This window comes from Talpa occidentalis, unplaced genomic scaffold (genome assembly GCF_014898055.3).
Source record: "Talpa occidentalis isolate TD23 unplaced genomic scaffold, MPIMG_talOcc4v2.1 talOcc4.11, whole genome shotgun sequence".
NCBI classification, from domain to species: Eukaryota; Metazoa; Chordata; class Mammalia; order Eulipotyphla; family Talpidae; genus Talpa; species Talpa occidentalis.
The window spans coordinates 2,030,394-2,047,608 of record NW_023601104.1 but is presented as its reverse complement, the minus strand read 5'-3'; the positions used below and the strand labels follow the sequence as shown (position 1 = coordinate 2,047,608).

The following is a 17,215-nucleotide window of genomic DNA, read 5'->3' as shown; positions in this document are numbered from 1 at the left end:
CCTTCCCCAGCTCAGACACCTCCAGTCTGGGGCTCTCCAGGGCCCATAGCCATTGCCTCCAACTCTGAGAGACCCAAAAGGGAAAGGTGAGCGACGGGTGGCCCCTCAGCAACTCAGAGGGCCTCAGGAAGATGCTGCACCCTGGATTCCAAGCAGACAACAGACTGGGGCTGCACACAGGGCTCTGCAGAACCCTGCTCGCCTTGCCCTGGGGAAGGAGCACCCTCATCCTCTCACCGCAAGGCCAGGGACCAGCACGCTTGCATGCATAAATCCCCGGGGAGCCCTAATGCTGCCCCACCCCCTGGAGTGGGGGGTGGAGAGGGGCAGAGAGTGGGGGTCAAAACTCAGGCTAAGAATCTGAGAGCTGGGGACACGGCATCTCCTGGTTTCATTTCAGATAGGGACTAGCAGATCTACCCACAGGGCTCAGATGGCACCCTACACAGGGCTCAGACTGGCCCACCTGCCCAAATGGGGTGAGGTGGGTGGGTGGGAGGGGCTGGCAGAGGAGATCTGAAGGCCCCAGGAGGAGGAACTCAGCACTCGCTTGCCTCCATCCACCCACTGACTAAGGCCTGGTGGAATGGCCCACCCTAGGGGAGTGCAGGCCAGTGTGGACAAGAGCCCAGCGCGCAGTCAGACAAACAATACACAGCTGTCAGGACCTCAGAAGTAACGTTTATCCGGGCCCTGTGGCGCCGAGCACCCCAACTGCCCGCCCCTAGTTCTCAGGAGAACCCCCCGCGGCCCAGCCTGCTCTGGGGCTGCAGACATGGCCTGGCTGGCCCTCAGCCCACCCAAGCGAGGCCTTGGGAACAAACTGCCCTCAGACCCTCCTCCGTCCCAAAGCCCTCCATTGCACACCCCCCGGTGCTCCCTCAGCCTGGGTTAGCTCAGCACCTTGTTAAATAGCTTTTTTGCAATCCCCCTTAAATAAACCCATCCCCAGAGCACCCCACCCACCTTCACCCTGAATATATTATTCTACTGGCTTATGCCTTCTAGAGAGGGGAGGGCCTTTTTCTTTCTGCCCTCTGCTCTGGGGAATACCATTTCCCCCAAAAGTCAGGGAAAAAGTTTTCCTCTCAACTCTGGGACAGCGACAAGGGGAGGCCTGGCTTGCAGTGGAAAAGCCAGGAGTCCTCATCTGTCCCTCCCTTCTCCTTGACCTCTCTGCAACTCGGGTCAGGTGTGACTTACCCAAGGTCACAGACCCAGGACCCAGAGTCCTGTCCCATCTAGGAGGTCATTCTGGTTGTGTCAGCCCAAACAGGCTCCAGGCAGGGGGCTGAGTCCCAGGCTGCTCGTGGCCCTGAGACCCCTGGAACGTCCTCCTGGTGCCCCCAGCCCTGCTGTCTCCAGCTCTGTCTTGTTCTGGGGATGCTCAGACGGAACCAGGTCAGGGCAGCAACAGGCCTGGAGCCTGAGCAAGCCTGCCCCCGGCCCGATCCACATCAGGGCCCAGGCCACGTCTCACACCCAGTACTGGCCGTTCTTGAGGGCAGGGTTGGGTGTCCGGCAGAACTGCAGCAACTCTGGGTCTGGCTGGCTCCCTGGCGGGAGCCCCTGGCCCGGTACCGCCGTGAGTGGGATGGCCTGGCCCGGTTCCACCTTGCGGAAGGTCTCCATGTCGCTGGCCAGGCCGTTGCGGGGCTTGGCGGTCAGCACCTGGACATTGTGCTTGCCTGTCTTATTGCGCTTGCGGAGGTAGAAGAGCAGGGGCAAGATGAGCGCCAGGAGCAGGAGGACCAGGCACACTGGGATGATCACGCTGAACATGTTGGCTTCTAGGAAGCCCAGGAAGCGGCCCCTGGCCACGGTGGGCACGGGGCTGAGGGTGGCTGGGCTCGGCTCGCGTGTGGGGGTGCCTGCCTCTGGCTTCCCTGCCTCTGTCCGAGCAGCCTGAGGGAGACTGAGCAAGGCCACGTGGTAGGGCTGGGCTGCATCGTAAGGCTCGGTGGCAAAGTCCAGCGGGACCACAGCTGGGGGGACGCCCTGCGCCCACAGCTCCAGAGTGAGACTGTCACTGGCAGGGCCAGGGGCCTTGCCCTCTGGTTGGCCCACCTCCAGCCCCAGCCTTCTATCCTCTAGGTCCTGCTGGGTGAACTGCTCCACAGACTGGCCACTCCTGGGCTCCGTCCCGGCCCGGGGCACACGGATCACGCGGCCGTGCCGGGGTCCTGCCAGGAGCCGGAACCGGGGCACGCTGCCCGTGCGGTTGGCCAGCTCACCCGCACTGAGGACGGTGGGGTCCAGGAGCAGGGTGGCACCCTGGGGCCATGGTCCGCCTGCCCACACGTGCAGCAGAGCCCTCACGGTGACGTTCACTGTGGCGGACGCATTGACACCCCTGGCCAGTGCCAGGACGCGGAAGTGGTCGCGGGAGGAGGAGAAGTTGGTGAAGACAAAGACCACCTCGCCCTTGTCTACCTGGAGCTGGCTGAAGGCTGCGGCGGGCTGGCCGCCCACCAAGAGGTGCCCGTGCCGGGGCCCCTGCGTGAGCCGGTACACCGTGTCCGGCTCCTCTCGATCTGAGACCACGTGGAGCTGCTGCCGGGTCAGTGAGGCGCGCCCTAAAGCTTGGGGCACCTCTAGGGGCTCCTGCAGCTCTACCTTAATCGCAGACGGCAAGACATCCACCGCCAGGGACACGGGCAGGGGCGGACTGGCCCCGTCGGACACGCTCAGCTGAAAGACGCCGGCCACGCTGCTCCCGTTGGCCACGAAGCTCAGCCGGCCTGCATCCACGTCGGCCTGCGTGAAGCGGGTCACGGGCCCCGGGCTGGTCCCTGCCAGGTTCAGGAATCCATTGTGGGGCGCCCGCTGCACCTCATACTCAATTTCCCCGGGAGCTGAGTCTGGGTCCACCACACTCAGCTGGGCTCGAGTGACAGGGGTGTGGGAACCCCGGGTGAGCCGGAGCGGGGCAGAGGCCTGGGGCTGAGGCGGCTGCTTGTTCACGTCCCGCACTGTGATGGTGAAGGCCTCTGAGGTGTGGGGCCCCGCCACGGAGGCCCCTGCCGGACCCTGGAGGTGGGCACGGAAGCGGAAGCTGTCCTGCTGGGTGCCCGCACCACTGTGGACATACACCAGCCGCCCTGCGGTTAGCTCAGACTGTAGGAAGTAGGGCCGCCCGGCATGGAGGGGCTCCTCGGACACCAGCAGCTGCCCCCGGGTGGGGAACTGTGTGATCTGGAACAGCACGTCGTGCTCTGCACGCTGGGGCTCAGGAACGCTGGCCAGCAGGTTGGAGGCATCCAGGGCGCCCACGGTGATCTCAGCCCGCTGGCCCTCAGGGACCCAGAGACCTAGGGTGGGGACACACGATATGAAGGCCCCACCCAGTGAGGGAAGAGCAGGGCGCCCGCCGACGAGGGGCCCTAAGGCAAGGCTGCGCTTCCCCGGCAGGCCGGGTACCTGAGATGGGCTCGGGACCCCAGGAACACAAGGACTGTACCCCATCTCTGATGCCCAGCCTCCCCCCTTTCACCCTCCCTGTGGCTTCCCGGGTCCTGGAGCCTCTGAGAGACTGGTCTTCTCCCCCTTTCTGCCTGGGCCTCTCCCAGTGCCCGTGCCCCAACGCTGCCAGCCTGTTGTGCTGCTCACCTTGGTTCTTCCAGAGGCGGCTGGGGCGCTGAGGACAGGCAGCCTCAAAAGACACAGTCACGGCAAGGGTGGCAGAGACGTCAGGAGCAGGGGGTAAGGACAGCCGGAGTTCCAGGGCGTCGTGGGTCTCCCAGAAGGGCTCAGCGGGCATCTCGTGCTCATACAGAACATTCCCAGCATACACCTGTGGGAGGCCGCATTGTTGGGCGGTGTGCCCAACCCCGCCCCGCCCCCAGGCTAGTACCAGCGCTGGGCCCTGCGGTGTCTTTGGCAGCCCTACTGCCAGCTCCCTCTGGGCGCCCCTGACTCACCCGCCAGCTCCGTGGGCCGCATCATGCAGTCACGGCGCAGCGAAGAACGGGCTCTTGCCTCGTCCCGGCGCTGCCACCTTGGGCCACCTGTCTCCTCTCTGAGCCCGCGGGGAAAGCCTCGCCACGCCGGCGCTGCCCTCCACGGCAGGCCCTGCCTCTCTGCCAGCGCCTGCCCCTCCCGCCCGGGGGAGAATCTGCGTCCACCATCTCCTGCCCCTTCCTTATTGGGTCCATGTTTCCCCAAAAGATCACCCCAGCCACACGCTGCCATGCTATTTTTCCATCTTCAAGGGAAAACTCTTGTCTTCATCTTTTCCACCCACTTTTGCTGCTCCCACCCTTTGCTCTTCTGTGCAGCAAAACCCAAGAGAAGAGTCTACGCTCCCCACACCCAGGCTTTGGTTCCTGCCATGGTCAGGGCCACCGAGGGCCCCACGTTACAGCCTCGTGGGCTTTGTGCTGCCACCGGCTCTGCAGCATCTGATGCACCTGCCTCCCCGAACACACCTTCCCGTGCTCTGGCTTCCCCCTACGTCACTGGGTGCCCCTCACACCCTCCTGCTCCCTCCTCTTCTACCCAGTGTCTTGACCGTCCCCCGTGCCCAACGCCAGCGGCGCGGAGGCCCCTACTTGTGTCAACCGCCTGACTGTCCTCTGCTGCGCTCCACACTATGCCCACCCGCCTCCTCCGCAGCTTCGAGCCTTGTCCAGTGGACGTATCCACCTCAGCGTGTCCCGGACGGGCTCAGGCCCTGCCCCCCGGCCAGGCCATCCCAGGCCATCCGTATCTTCCGCTGGCTCAGGCCAAGCCCCGGAGTCCCCTCTGGCCGCTGCCTTCTCTCACACACCGCCATCCTGGATCTGGGTCACGGCCCTGGCCACCCGCTGCGCAGCAGCTCAGCCTCCCCTCGCCCTTCCCTTCAGTGTGCTCTTCACCCAGGGGCCAGCGGGAGTTTTACAGCTATCAGGAAAGTTGTGCTGCCCTTGTGCACACTCGTGATGGCCGCCATGTGGCCACAAAGTCCCATGGCAGCCCTGCTGGGGCCCCGCTAGGCCCTTCCCCGTCGCCCTAGCTCTGGCCACACCTGTGCTTCAGGGCTTGTGCACGCTGAACACCAGGGAGTACCTCACTTTCTCTGTGAAAGGTCCCCTCCCCTCCCCTTCTACCCATTGTGTCCTCTTGGGTTACCTTCCGTGTCCCTTTAGTAGTCACAGGAAATATTTTCCTTCAGCGGAAAAACAGGACTTGTCCAATAGCAAGAAGAATCAGGCGGAAGGGTCTCAGCCTCCAGAGAGGTGGGCGGTGGTGAACTGGGGAGCAAGGCCCCCTCCAAAGGGGGCTCGTCAGAGCTCCATAGGGGAGCACCACCTTTCTAAGGGGGATCACCCAATGCAAAGGGGGATCACACAGGTCTAAATGGGGAGCAGGGCTCAGTCTGCTCAATCCTAACAAGTCATTGCAATAAGAGTGACATAGGCCTTTTAAGAAAATGGGTATTGTGTTTATTTCCTTTTTGGTGACATCTCCAAAGGTTAGATATTGTCCATCTAAAAATACTAAATGCGCCGCATAAATAAAACACATGCGGGCCAGGTGGACTGCCAGCTGTAGCTCTGGCCAGGCTGAAGAGGGGCAGAGCGGGAACGGGGATTGGGAGAAAGGCAGGGCTGACTGCCCGGCACACAGCATCCTTGGGCGGGAGGGGGCCGGTGGAGAGGGAGGCCAACGCAGGTGAGGTGTGGGTGCTGGGGGCTCTGGGCTCTGGGGGGAGCAGTGGCCTATGGAGAGAGCATTGCCTCTTACGGGCCGTGTGACTCAACAGTCACCTCGCCCCTGGGAGGCTCTGCTTCCTAAACCACAGAACGGGATGTCTGATGCCCACCTCACCCATTTTGGAGTCTGGTGGAAGAGTGCAGGGGAGGGTGGTGCCTCTGCCCCAGCTGCTTCCCAACCTCCCAAGGTGGCACTGCCAGCCTGGCCCCCGGTGGCCATTCAGTCTAGTCCTTTGGGGGAGTAGAGGGGGGCGGGGCAGGGCCCTGTATCCTGCCCTTTCCTGGGCATCCAAGGACAGGACACCCAGGGACTTGGGGCACACAGCGGCCGCAGCTGCCTCCTACTCAGTGCTCCATTGTGGGGAGAGGCAGGACACCGGGGCTCCAGGGAACAGAGAACCCAGGTCAGGGAGTATGGCTGGGAGACCCTAGACGTGTCCCCACCCTTGCTCAAGCCACCTGCTTCTCAAGGCCCTGAAGGCTCCCCCTGCCTGCTCTGCCTTTGGGGACAACTGACTTAAAAGGAGTATTAACTTAAGTGATGGCTGCGGACTCCCGGCAGTCAGCGCAGAGCCCTGCGGTTTCTGCGGGCTAGTGGTCAGCGCCTGCATGCTGAGCGCGCTAGTTTTCCCCAGGGGCCTCCTGTGCGCTGGGACAGGGACGGCCTGATCTGCGGGATGGGTGGGTGGCAGCTCCTCTCCCAGCCCCACCGACTCAGCTGCTTCCTGCCCCCTCTTCTGTGGTTGACTGGCCTCTGACTTGAGCCCTAGGCTTGTACCTCTGCCTACAGGCCCAACAGCTGCCTTCATTTCAAACGCCATTCCCCTGAACTGAGGACCACGCCAACTGCTGGCATACCCTTTCCAGCCCTGTGGCCTAATGGGAGCTTCCCTCTGGAAGCCAAGTCCAGGACCCAGTCCCTGTTCCGAGGCCCTGCAGCCCTGATTTCTCCCCATCCTGCTTCATTTCCTCAACCCAGCTTGATGGATTCTGGGGGGCAAGGCACCCAGGGCCTGGACCATGGCGGGCCAGGGAGTGTCTACTGCTGCTGGAGCTGGAGCTGGTGCCTGTGACCACACATGTGCCCCAGGCAGAGAGGGCCACTGAGGCGCAGGGGGGCTGAGTGTGAGTCCTTACCTCGGCCTGAGTGAAGTTCACCAGGGCCTCCCCAGTGTTGCTGTGCTGAGTGTGCAACAGGCGGCCCAGCTGGGGGCCCCACAGCACGTGGTAGAGCAGGTGGCCAGGGTCGGTGCCTGCGCTGGAGCTGGCTCTCAGGCTCTGGCTGCTAAGCTGCTGGATGGAGCCTGTGGGAGGCCGAGAGGGTCTGTCAGCCTCAGACCAGGAGCCAGGATGTGGCCTGTGTGGCTGCCTGATGCTCGGGGCCACCAGCCCACAGGTCCGCCCGCTCCCGGCACACCTACCTGGGCAGACAGTGAGCGTCCGGCTGCCCTCCAGAGAGAGGAGTAGCTGCTTCTGCGCCGTCACTCGGAAGAAGTGTCCAGGGGAAGTGAGCTCGCCATCAGAGAGACCAAAGCGGAAGCCTCCGTCCAGGGCTCCTGCGGGCAGAGGTGAGGTTGGGCCTCACTGGCCCTGGCCAGTGCCCCCGCCGCTGGCATCCTCCCTCCCAGCACCCACCTTTGTGTGAGAACAGCACGAGTCCACTGTCCAGCTGGGCCTGTGTGAAGCTTCGGACCTCGGTGTTTGGTGACGGCCGTAGTACCACCCGTCCGTTGCTGGGCTGCTCCAGGGTGTAGACCAGGTCTTTGGGCCCCGAGTCGCTGTCTGTGCCCCTAAGGGCCTCCGGAGGGATGGGCACAGTGGTCCCCTCCCACATCTGGGGACACAGGCCTGTGAAGGTTCTGTCCCCATGAAATTTACCCACCTCTTTCCTCCCTGTCCCTGGGGAGGCGTCCAGCACACGGAAGCTCAGCCCTCAGCTGGCATGAGGCCTGGGCCATCCTGGGTCCCTGCACAAAAGGCTCTTCAGCCCATCACATTTCCTGATCCCCAGGTCCCTCTGCCTCCCTGCTCTCCATCTGCCCTAATCTCCTTGTCCTTCTCAGCCAGTTCGAGTCCCCTCAGGAAGTCCCAACACTTACCCTCACCAAGTTCTCACTGCCCCCCAAGGGAGCCCCAGCCCTAACAGATGTGCTGCTTACTCTGGCTTGGTCCCCCCCCCTCGTGGTGAGATTGGGCAGGGACCGGGCACACTGTGGGAATGGTGAGTTCTGGAGGCCAGGGTTCCCCTTCTAGGTGAGGGAGAGCCGGGGAGGCTGAGCTGCCGCCGTCTCTGGAGGGTTTGGGGCGAGGATTCAGGTGTTTCCAGGGCAGTCACGACCTCCAGCAGGTGGGTGAGGAGTGCCTGGGTGTGGCTAGCACCTCCACATGCTCAGAGTGAAGGGGACCCCCCCTCATGCCTCCCACCTGCCACCAGGGCAGGATCCCATTTCTGGGGTTCTGATACTAGGCTTCCTGGGTCAGTAACTTGTGGTAGCATTGGGAGGGGTTCCCATACCCTGAAAGCTGACTCCCTAGGATTCCCTGGCTCCCTTCTCAGGTCCTGGGCTGACCCTGGCAGAACTCTGGAGGGCCGCAGTGCATGCATGTACTGGGACGGCGGCCTTGGAGCTGTTTTTGGCAAAACCCAGCAGACAGCTCCCCCTGCTGGCTGAGCTGACACGCCTACCCGTGGGCCTATTGCATCTGGAGCCTGTATGACACCCACCAGGTGCTCCCCATGGGCATTACTGATGCCCCCAAAGATGCCCTGTACCCCAAGTTACAGAAAGCCTGAGCCAAAGCTCACTGCAGCTCCTGCTGGCACAGAGTGCACACCCCAGATGCACCATTCAGGGCCCTGCCCAGGCTATTGTGCTGTATGGCCCAAAGCCACCTCCCTTCTGTTCTACCAGAAACTACAGGTCACCTGTTTGTGCTCAGCTTCCACCTCTGTGCTGTGTAAGGGGCAGTGACTTGGAGAGCCAAACTGTGGCCTTCACTTGCAGGGGTAGAAGTGGGAGGTTAACTGATCCCACCAGGAGTCTACCCCTACGGACTCCAAAGAACTTTCCTTAGGAGTTCTGGTCCAGAGTCACAGAAAAGTCTCCTGCTGAAAGGCGGGTCAGGAAGCAGCGGGCCAAGCTGCCTCCTGTACTGACAAGGTGCAGTAACAAAGCCTCCCGCCAGTGCGCTGCTTGCAGCGCTTCTCCCTGACAACCCAGCCAGGCATGTGGCAGTGGCGCCTTCTCCAGAGGAGGAACTAAGTCCAGGCCTCTCTCTGGGAGGGCGGGTGGGAGGTGGTCCCAGAATGCTCTCACCTGCAGGCCAGTGTTTGTGGTGAGGATGGGGGGCTGGTCGTTGACGGGCAGGATGGTGACACTGAAGGTCACGGGCCGGCTCTGGCGGTCCATCTCAGAGGCGTTGGCCACGAGGATGAAGCGGTCCGTCAGAGTCTCACTGCCATCATGCACGTATTGGATCAGCTGCTGTTCCACCTGTGGGGGCCGGGGGCGGGGGTCAGGCCTGCTCTGAGTCGCAGGCTAGCACCCTTCAAACCTGCCTTTGGGCGTGGGGGAGAGACTCCTTTAGAGCCTGCTTCCAGAGGTGGGAGAGGGGACAATCATTTCCTGTAGAGTGAAGGAGTGATGGAGAGGAGAGGGACCAATCATTGCTATCCCCCCGGTGAGGAAGGAAAGAGTTAAGGCATATAAAGCAGAGGCGTTCCATAAATATGGGCTCCCCGCCTCCCCTCAGTCCATGCGCCAACTGGGAGTCCCCAGGGCTCCCCCACACTCCCCCCAGAGCTGGCTGTCCCGGGCCTCCCTGACAGCTGTACCTCGCTCCAGGAGAAGGCGCTGAGCGTGCGGTCTTGAGGGCCTTCCTTCCTCTGCAGGGCCCCGTGCTGGGGGGGCTCTAGCACCTGCAGGTCGAGGCCGGGCAGCGTGGGGAAGTAGGGCCCCGTGACGCGGAGCAGCGGCGGGCCCAGGGTGTGGGCACCGCCCTCGGGGACGCTGAAGTTCTGTGTTTCCAGTGGGATGGCAGCAGGCAGCACCTCCAGCTCCACACGGATGCCCTCCAGGGGGGCCCCCAGGCCCGAGGCCGCGTCCAAGGAGAAGGCATCGCTCCAGGCCTCCGGGCGGGAATGCAGGTATAGGACCCTGCCTGCGTCCACTGCCTCCTGAGAGAAGCTCTGCACGGGGTCCAGGCTGGGCGGTTCGGCCATAGAGGCCCCGTGAGACAGCATCACCAGGTACCCGGCGCGCGGGGGGGTCTTCACCGAGAACACAATGTCCGCTGGGGCCACCGCCTCCTGGGCTGCCTGGTTAACAAGGTCACTGGGACTCACTGGGGGCCACAGAAGGAGGCCGTCACGGCCCCTTAGTGACCAGACCAGGCTCATCCGATGTCCCACACATTTTCCCACAGGGAGCCCAGGAGACGCCATCGCTCACGCTGTTCACACACACACAGTCACGTGGTCCTGCAGTCTGAGCACACGTCCTCAGAGGGGCACGCAATCACGCACCCTCACTCAGCGTCAGGCGTACGTGCTCACCACACACAGATGTGCGGACAAAGACACACATGGAACACGTGCACACGCAGGCTGCCCCCCGCCCCGCTGTGCCACTCCTCACCGCCAGAGGGGGCTCCCCCGTCTTACAGGCACAGACGCCTACTCTGCGGCCCAGTGGAGCCTGCAGACCGGGTTCCGCCTCAGAGCCCCCCCGCGGCTCCCTCACTTAATGGTCAAGCCACAGAAGGTATTTTCCCCCTCAAACTCACATTCCTGACTCCGCACCTTGGCCTGGCCTGCTCTCTCTGCCTAAACTACCACCCCGCCATGCTCTGCTACTGCAACCTTAGACGAAGCCTAGGCCAAGTTAGGGCAGAGCTTTCCTGACGTCACCCATGTTTAGTCATAGTCTTCCCCAAAGTCTAGACAGTCAGAACCACGAGGGGATCAGACATTGATAATGCAGCGATAAGGCCCAGAGAGGGCAAGGGACTGGCTTGAGGCTGCACAGTGAGTCAGTGGGCAGGCCTGCCTGCTTGGCCAGTGGTTGCTCTGTGAGGCTGTTCAGGGCCCCCTCCCTGAGCCGTTGCCTGGGGTTCATGAGAAGAGCTAAGAACAGGGAACCTGAGGTGCAGCCAGGTCTGCACCAACCAGCAGTCCTCTCAGCTGGTACCTATGACAACCCTCCCGAGAACTTGTATCAGAAGCCAAAGCCTCAGGCTGTACTTCAGAGATTCGGGGGGGCCCAGGATTCTGCGCAGCTAGACACAGCACGTACACGTATGCCCGTGGCATGTGGAGGCATGCACAACTCACAGGCAGCTCATCACACTCCAGCACATCAAACTCCCTGGAAACCCTTGGTTACACAATACACAAACGCTCAAGCACACACCCACAGCCAGCCCTGGAGACACCACGGACACCCTCCTACCTGTAGCTGGTCCCTACGGATCTCGGCCGCCTCCCCCTGGAAGACATAGATCTTCTTGTGCTGGGCCAGGTACAGGGGTGCCAGTGGCCCTGCCAGGGCAATGGTCACCTGGAGGGTGGTGTCTGTGTGCACGGGCCCCGCCTCCACAGAGAAGGTCAGGGTGTCCCTGGGGCTGAGGCTGCCATTGTGGCTGTAGAGAACAGCCCCGTCCAGCAGGTCCTGCTGGGAGAAGGCTGCGGTGGGCTGGCCGGACCGGAGGAGCTGCCCCCAGCGTGGGCCGCCTGTGACCTGGTAGCGGACTTCGTCCCCACTGCGGATGTCCAGGTTGGTGTCTAGAGGGAGCACTGCGGCGTCGATGGCGCCCTGGCCTCCCTGAGGAACCACGAGGCTGGAGCCGTTGGCCACGCGGAGGTAGGGCTCTGAAGCCTGCACTTCGAGCAGGGCGGTGGCCTGGTGCTGCCCGTCGGAGACCTGCAGCTGGATCCAGCCTCGGTCGGCTCCCGAGTGCACAAATAGGACCCGCTTCTTCCTGAGGTCCTCCTGGGTGAAGCGGTAGATGGGCCGCGTGGGCTCCTCCGCAGCCACGATGCTGCCGAAGAGGAGGTCCTTGCGGGTCAGCACTAGCTGAGCGTCGGCAAAGCCCGAGTCGGCGTCGCTGAAGGCCACGTCGTCGGTTGTGAGCAGCCGCCGCCCGCCCCGCGCCACGTGGAAGACTCGACTGATGGTCTGCACGGGTGCGTGGTCATTCACGGGCTGGATGGCCACCCGGAAGACCCCGCGCACCTCCTCCCAGGCCATGCCACCACTGCCCTCCCCTTGGCGTGTGGCCACAAATGGGATGTCGTCTTCGGTGGTCTCCGAGTTGTCGTGCTGGTAGACCAGCCGGCGGTGCAACAGGTCGTCGTTGCTGAAGGCCGTCACCACGGAGGATTGGTCCCGTGGCCCCCGCCAGGCCAGCCTCCCATGGCGGGGCTGCTCCATGACTTCGTAGAGGTAGCTGGCACTGTTGAGACTCTTGACAAAGAGGTGGTCGGCTGAGAGAACACCCTCGCCGCCCTCGGGCACGGTGAGGAGGACGTTGGTGAGGACAGGTGCATCCGGGTCGCCGCCGATGTGGATGTGGAAGGTGTAGAGCGGGGAAAAGTGCGGCGGAGCAGTGACACGGAAGCGGAAGGTGTCCTCCATGGCCTCTGAAGCTTGGGCTGCAGCTCCGTAGGTCACCCGCCCCGCCTGCAGGTCATCCTGGGTAAAGCCCTGACCGTCTGACAGTCGTGTGCCCTGCAGCCTCAGGTTACCCTTCTTGGGGGCCTGGACCACCTCATAGTGGAAGGTGGTGGGGCTCGGACCAGCCTCCTCCAGGACGGCCTCCAGGTGGGCTGTGGTGAGGGCCTCTGGCTGGGTGTTCTGAGCGTGCAATGGCTCCAGCCGGAGCAGCCTCACCATGGCTCTCTGCACCGTCACAGGGAAGGACAGGTTGCTCAGGGTCTCCTGGCCCACCTGCACCTCCAGGACCAGGTCCTCCACTGCGTCCTCCGCACGGTGCTGCGGGTCGGTGCTCAGGTACCTCACACGGCCCTGCTCCACATCCCGCTGGTGGAAGGCCTGTGTGGCCCGCCACTCGGTGCCCTCCGCACCCCCAGCCCCCTGTTTCTGCAGTTCCCCGAACCGCAGGGCCCGGGCGACTCGGAAGAGCACGCTCACGTCCTGCCCCACGGCGTTGGTCTCCACCGACAGGTTGGCCAGCAGGATGGGGGCCGCCGAGCCCTGAGCCAGGCGCAATCCCGTGTTGTGACGAATGCGAATGGCTGGCCGGACGGCCACCACCCTCAGCGTAGCCGAGGGGCTGGCCTGCAGCCCGTCGCTGACCCGGAACATCAGGTCCTGGGTGGGCCCACCGCTGTGGACATACACGAGGTTTCCCGCCTCCAGCTCCAGGCAGGAGAACTGGGTCACTGGCACCCCGGGCTGGTCCTGGCGCTGCAGGGGGAGGCTGGCAGGGGCCCCCAGCAGCTGGAAGGTGAGACCCTCACAGGCGGAGTCGGGGTCATAGGCCTGGAAAACCTCAGGCCCCAGCGATTTCTGTGTGTGCTCGAGGATGACCATGAGGCTGCCGTGCGGGAAGATGACACGGGGCGGGTCATTGACGGGCTTTATCTGCACGGGCAGGAGGTACGTTTGACCCCTCCGCAGGCAGGCGGGCACGGGCCCCCGAGCGGTCACTGACACCTCCAGCACCAGCTGGTCGGAGGTGTCCTCGGAGCCATCGTGGACAAAGCGAACCTTGCGGTTCACCACGTCCAGGAGCGTGAACATTTTCCGCGCCTGGGCACCCGGGATGTCCAGCTCCAGCTCGCCGTGGCGGGCCCCGCGGCTCACGCTGAACAGCACCTGCGACTTGCGCAGCTCGGCCTCGCTCAGGTCCAGTGTGGGCTGCACGTGCCGCCCCTCAAGCCACGCCGTGCCCCCCTCGGCCACCACCAGTGGGCTGATGGTCAGCAGTTGGGTGAAATTGGTAAAGATGGGAGGCAGCCCTGGCTCTGGCACACAGGGCTCAGGCAGCTCCATGGCTGGCCACGCCTCAGGTGCCAGGGTGGAGAAAGCTTCGTAGTGGCCATAGGCATCCTCCTCATACTCTTCTTCCTCCAGACTGCAGCCGGCAGCCATGTCGCGGGTCAGCAAGGCCTCCTGGAGCCCCCGTCTCTGCCCATTGACAATGAGGTCCTCCATGCAGCCCTGCAGGGAGACGTTGACGGCTCCTGGTGCCAGGCCCAGGCGGTGCTCCTGGAGGTGGCGAGACGACTCAGCATCCAGTCCCCCAAGGAGGAGACTGCCACGGGGCTCCAGGTAGCTGAGGACGCCACGGTTGGACGTACGCGTGGGGTACTGGTCCACGGAGATTTCTAGTCGGTGAGTGTCCACGTGGACGCTGACCTCATGCGGCTGCCCGTCGGCCACAGGCACGCTGTTGTGGAGCAACACGGTGCCTTGGCCCTTCTCCACCACCGCCCGCAGGTGGCCCTCAAATATGTCCACATAGATAAAGTCGCCGTGGCGGCCCCCTGCCTGGAAGGCCAAGGGTGCCTGGCGGCTCCACGTGGTCAGTGTAAACTCCAGGGTGCCTTCGTCCCGAGTGCCCCAGGCAGGGAAGGCAGCCAGCGAGCGGGGCCCGGAGAAACCCAGAGCCACATCGTCACCCGCAGAAAACTCCTGGGCACAGCCCTCTTGCACGTCAGGGGTCAGCGGCCGGAGGAGGTTGTGGCCGTTGAGGGTGGCAGCATGGATGCAGCCCCTAAGGGGGCGACTGGTTCCCCTCAGGTAGGGCAGGGCAAGGCTCCCTGTGCCTCCCACGAAGATTCCATAGGGGATCTCCAAGGGGGCTGCCGGAACTGGGGCGGAGGCGTTCAGGAGCCCATCGACAGACAGCAAGGCCCAGCTGTCGGACACAGTGAGCCCCACCGTGTGCAGGGCGGTGTCACTCAGCAGCCTCTCTGCTGGAGTCTGCAGCTTCAGCTCCTGCTGGCCTAGGAAAAGTCTGGCCTGAGGAGAGACAGAAATGGGGGTGAGGGGCAGCACCTTGACTCTGCCACTATCCCTGTACAGCACAGTGGGTCTTCTCAACAGGGGGCCCCCAAAATGGGGGGGGGCCTAGGACAAGTGCTTCTCAGGCCGCCCCTCTCTCTACTCCACGTCCTTATTCATCCCCCAAACACGTGCCAGGCTCTGGGGACCCCCGTGAGCCAGATGTGGTCCCGGCTCGCAAAGAAATGACATAATTTCCTACTTATTCAACCTGAATTTTTTTATTCTTCTCCTCTTTCGCTTGGCGAGAGGTGCCGGAAAAATCACTTTGAAATCCAGAAGATTCCACCTGTGGAATAACAGGCGACTGGGAATCCCCTTAAGAGTCTCCCCACACCCTGGGGTGGGGAGACTCCCTGTTTAAGATGGGGAACACAATTAGGCACTCGGCGTTTTGAGGGCATAGTACTGATTTGGGGAGAGAAGGACATGGTCCTGTCTCCATGACATTGTCGCTGGAGCTGGTCTGGGGGCGAGTCTCCCACAGGCAGTTGGTAGAATGGATGGTGGCGGAGTGCGGGAACTGAAAGAACAGAGCAGAAGGAACAGAGACCTTGGGAGTCCGTGTCTGAAGCACCCCTGGAGGGGTGTGGCATCTCCGTACCCTGCAGAACAGAAGCGCACCAGCGCCAGGTGGTACCAGGCCAGGTTCAATAGCGACACCTAGTGGCAGTGAGCAGCAATGGCCGCAGCAGCTGAACTGATGGATGACCAAGTCTCTCCAGATGGGGCTGCGGAAGCAGATGCTCCCTCAAGTTTGGGCTAAGACTTTGGGTTCTCAGATTACTTATGGGTAGGGGAAAGCCTCAAGAGAAATCCTAAAGACTCCTAGCTAATAAATCTTGTGGTGACTTGAAGGATGGAACAGAAGATGAGAAAGCTGTGGCTGGGCTGGTTGCTACCGGCGTCCACAATGCCACAGGTGGGTTGACGCAATGCACAGTCCACAGGACGCACAGGGGTTGCTGAGTGCTCAGAAGAGGGGATCTAGCTCAGGTGAGAACCATAGGGTGCCTCCCGGAGGAAGGGATGTCTACACGGAGACTTCAAGGAAAGGCTGGGGTTAGGCAGGTACAGGGGAAGGGTGAGGCCCGAGCAGAGGGAGCATCCAGGGCAACACGAGGCCACCCGGCGGCTGGGAACGGAATACTGCCAGGGTGGTTAGCGCAGAGGCCAGTCGGGGCAGCAGTGAGCAGTGAGGCTGGAGAGCAGGAGGGCCGAGCCAGCTCAACAGGGGTCATTTCTTCTGGGGTGATGCTGTCCATTCACAGTAGAGAGCTCAAGATCCCCAGGAGCCTAGCAGGGAGATGACACTGACCTGCAGGCGTCCAGAGTAGAGTTGCAGGAGGAGGTGGTCAGCAGCGCCTGCAGCCAGGAGAAGCAGAGCTTCTGACTGGGGTGTGGAGAACTGCAGTTGTAGGTCTATGTCACGCAGAGTCGTCACCACAGGCACCTCGAGGTGATTCTCACCGAAGAAAGAGGCTGTGTGGGAGAGGGAGGCGGGCGTGGTCAAGGCTCATACTCTTGTCAGGAGGAGGGCAGGTGTGCAGAGTGGATGGGGGATGCGGGGCGGGGCACTCCTATGTGGCATTGCTTGGGCCTGGAACCAGAAGGCATGGCCTCATCTTGTGTCCAGCCTAGACCTTCATTCTGAAGGAACCAGACTCAGAAATTTCAAGCAATCCAGGTCTCCTCCTTGGAGGAGTTTCCAAGGACCTCCTTCTCTGCACCCCAGAGGACTCTCCATCTTGGGTCTGGCCAAAGGGAAAGCAATCTGTGTTGATCAGTGAGAGATTAAGTTCCGGGGAACCTGGAATAGATTCCCCACTCAAATTTCTTAAGTGCCTCCACACACTGACTCCTGAGCCACACTCTCCATCTATGCTCCACCTCCATGGGCTTGGCTGCGGCCATGGTTGGAGTCTGGTGGTGATGCTAAGACAGGCAGCCCACCCATACCACTTCCCTCTAGGGTTGGGCCCCCAGCTCTCTTTTGGGGTGGGGACAGCAGCTGATGGGCCTGAGTCCACTGATGAGCAAAGTACATCTGAGGCCAGATGCAGACCACGTGCAGTACCGGACCCAAAATGGGTCAAAGCTTCCTCTATCACCCAGATTGCTTCTGGTTGTGGAACTACTAATGGTCCCTGGTGAGCAGTCAGATCCAGTTCATTGTTTCTACCACGACCAGGGAGACAGGAATGACAACAGCTGACTTCTCCAAACCTGGGTCTGAGGCTGACGGCAGGGCCTGGGAGGGCTGCGGGGCTGCTGTGCAGGCGGAGGCAACAGGGCACACCTGGAGTGTCCCAGGGCTAGCTGTCACGCCTCAGGGCCTCTTGGTCCCATACTGGGACACCTCTTTGTAAGTTGCTTCTTCCTCCAGTTTCCCTTCATTAGCCTCCCTTGACCTCCAAACTGCTGCCATGATTTCTGATCTATTCTTTTGCTGAGATTAAGGCCAAATCTAACTTTTACTCTGCTCCCAGATGT

General features: G+C 62.4%; 1 protein-coding gene across 1 annotated transcript in view; it reads right to left on the bottom strand.

Annotated features, from left to right (window-relative positions):
* Nucleotides 1-497: 497 nt before the first annotated feature.
* The window catches only part of CSPG4 (chondroitin sulfate proteoglycan 4), a gene marked incomplete at its 5' end in the record, with an annotated part of 33,944 nt that continues 17,226 nt past the window's right edge, over nt 498-17,215 (bottom strand). The window contains 9 exons of the mRNA XM_037504129.2: nt 498-3,311; nt 3,610-3,793; nt 6,831-6,997; nt 7,115-7,249; nt 7,329-7,527; nt 9,011-9,187; nt 9,529-10,011; nt 11,144-14,680; nt 16,041-16,204. Of these exons, the coding sequence (XP_037360026.1) occupies nt 1,477-3,311; nt 3,610-3,793; nt 6,831-6,997; nt 7,115-7,249; nt 7,329-7,527; nt 9,011-9,187; nt 9,529-10,011; nt 11,144-14,680; nt 16,041-16,204 (6,881 nt within the window). The remainder of the gene's footprint in view (nt 3,312-3,609; nt 3,794-6,830; nt 6,998-7,114; nt 7,250-7,328; nt 7,528-9,010; nt 9,188-9,528; nt 10,012-11,143; nt 14,681-16,040; nt 16,205-17,215) is intronic.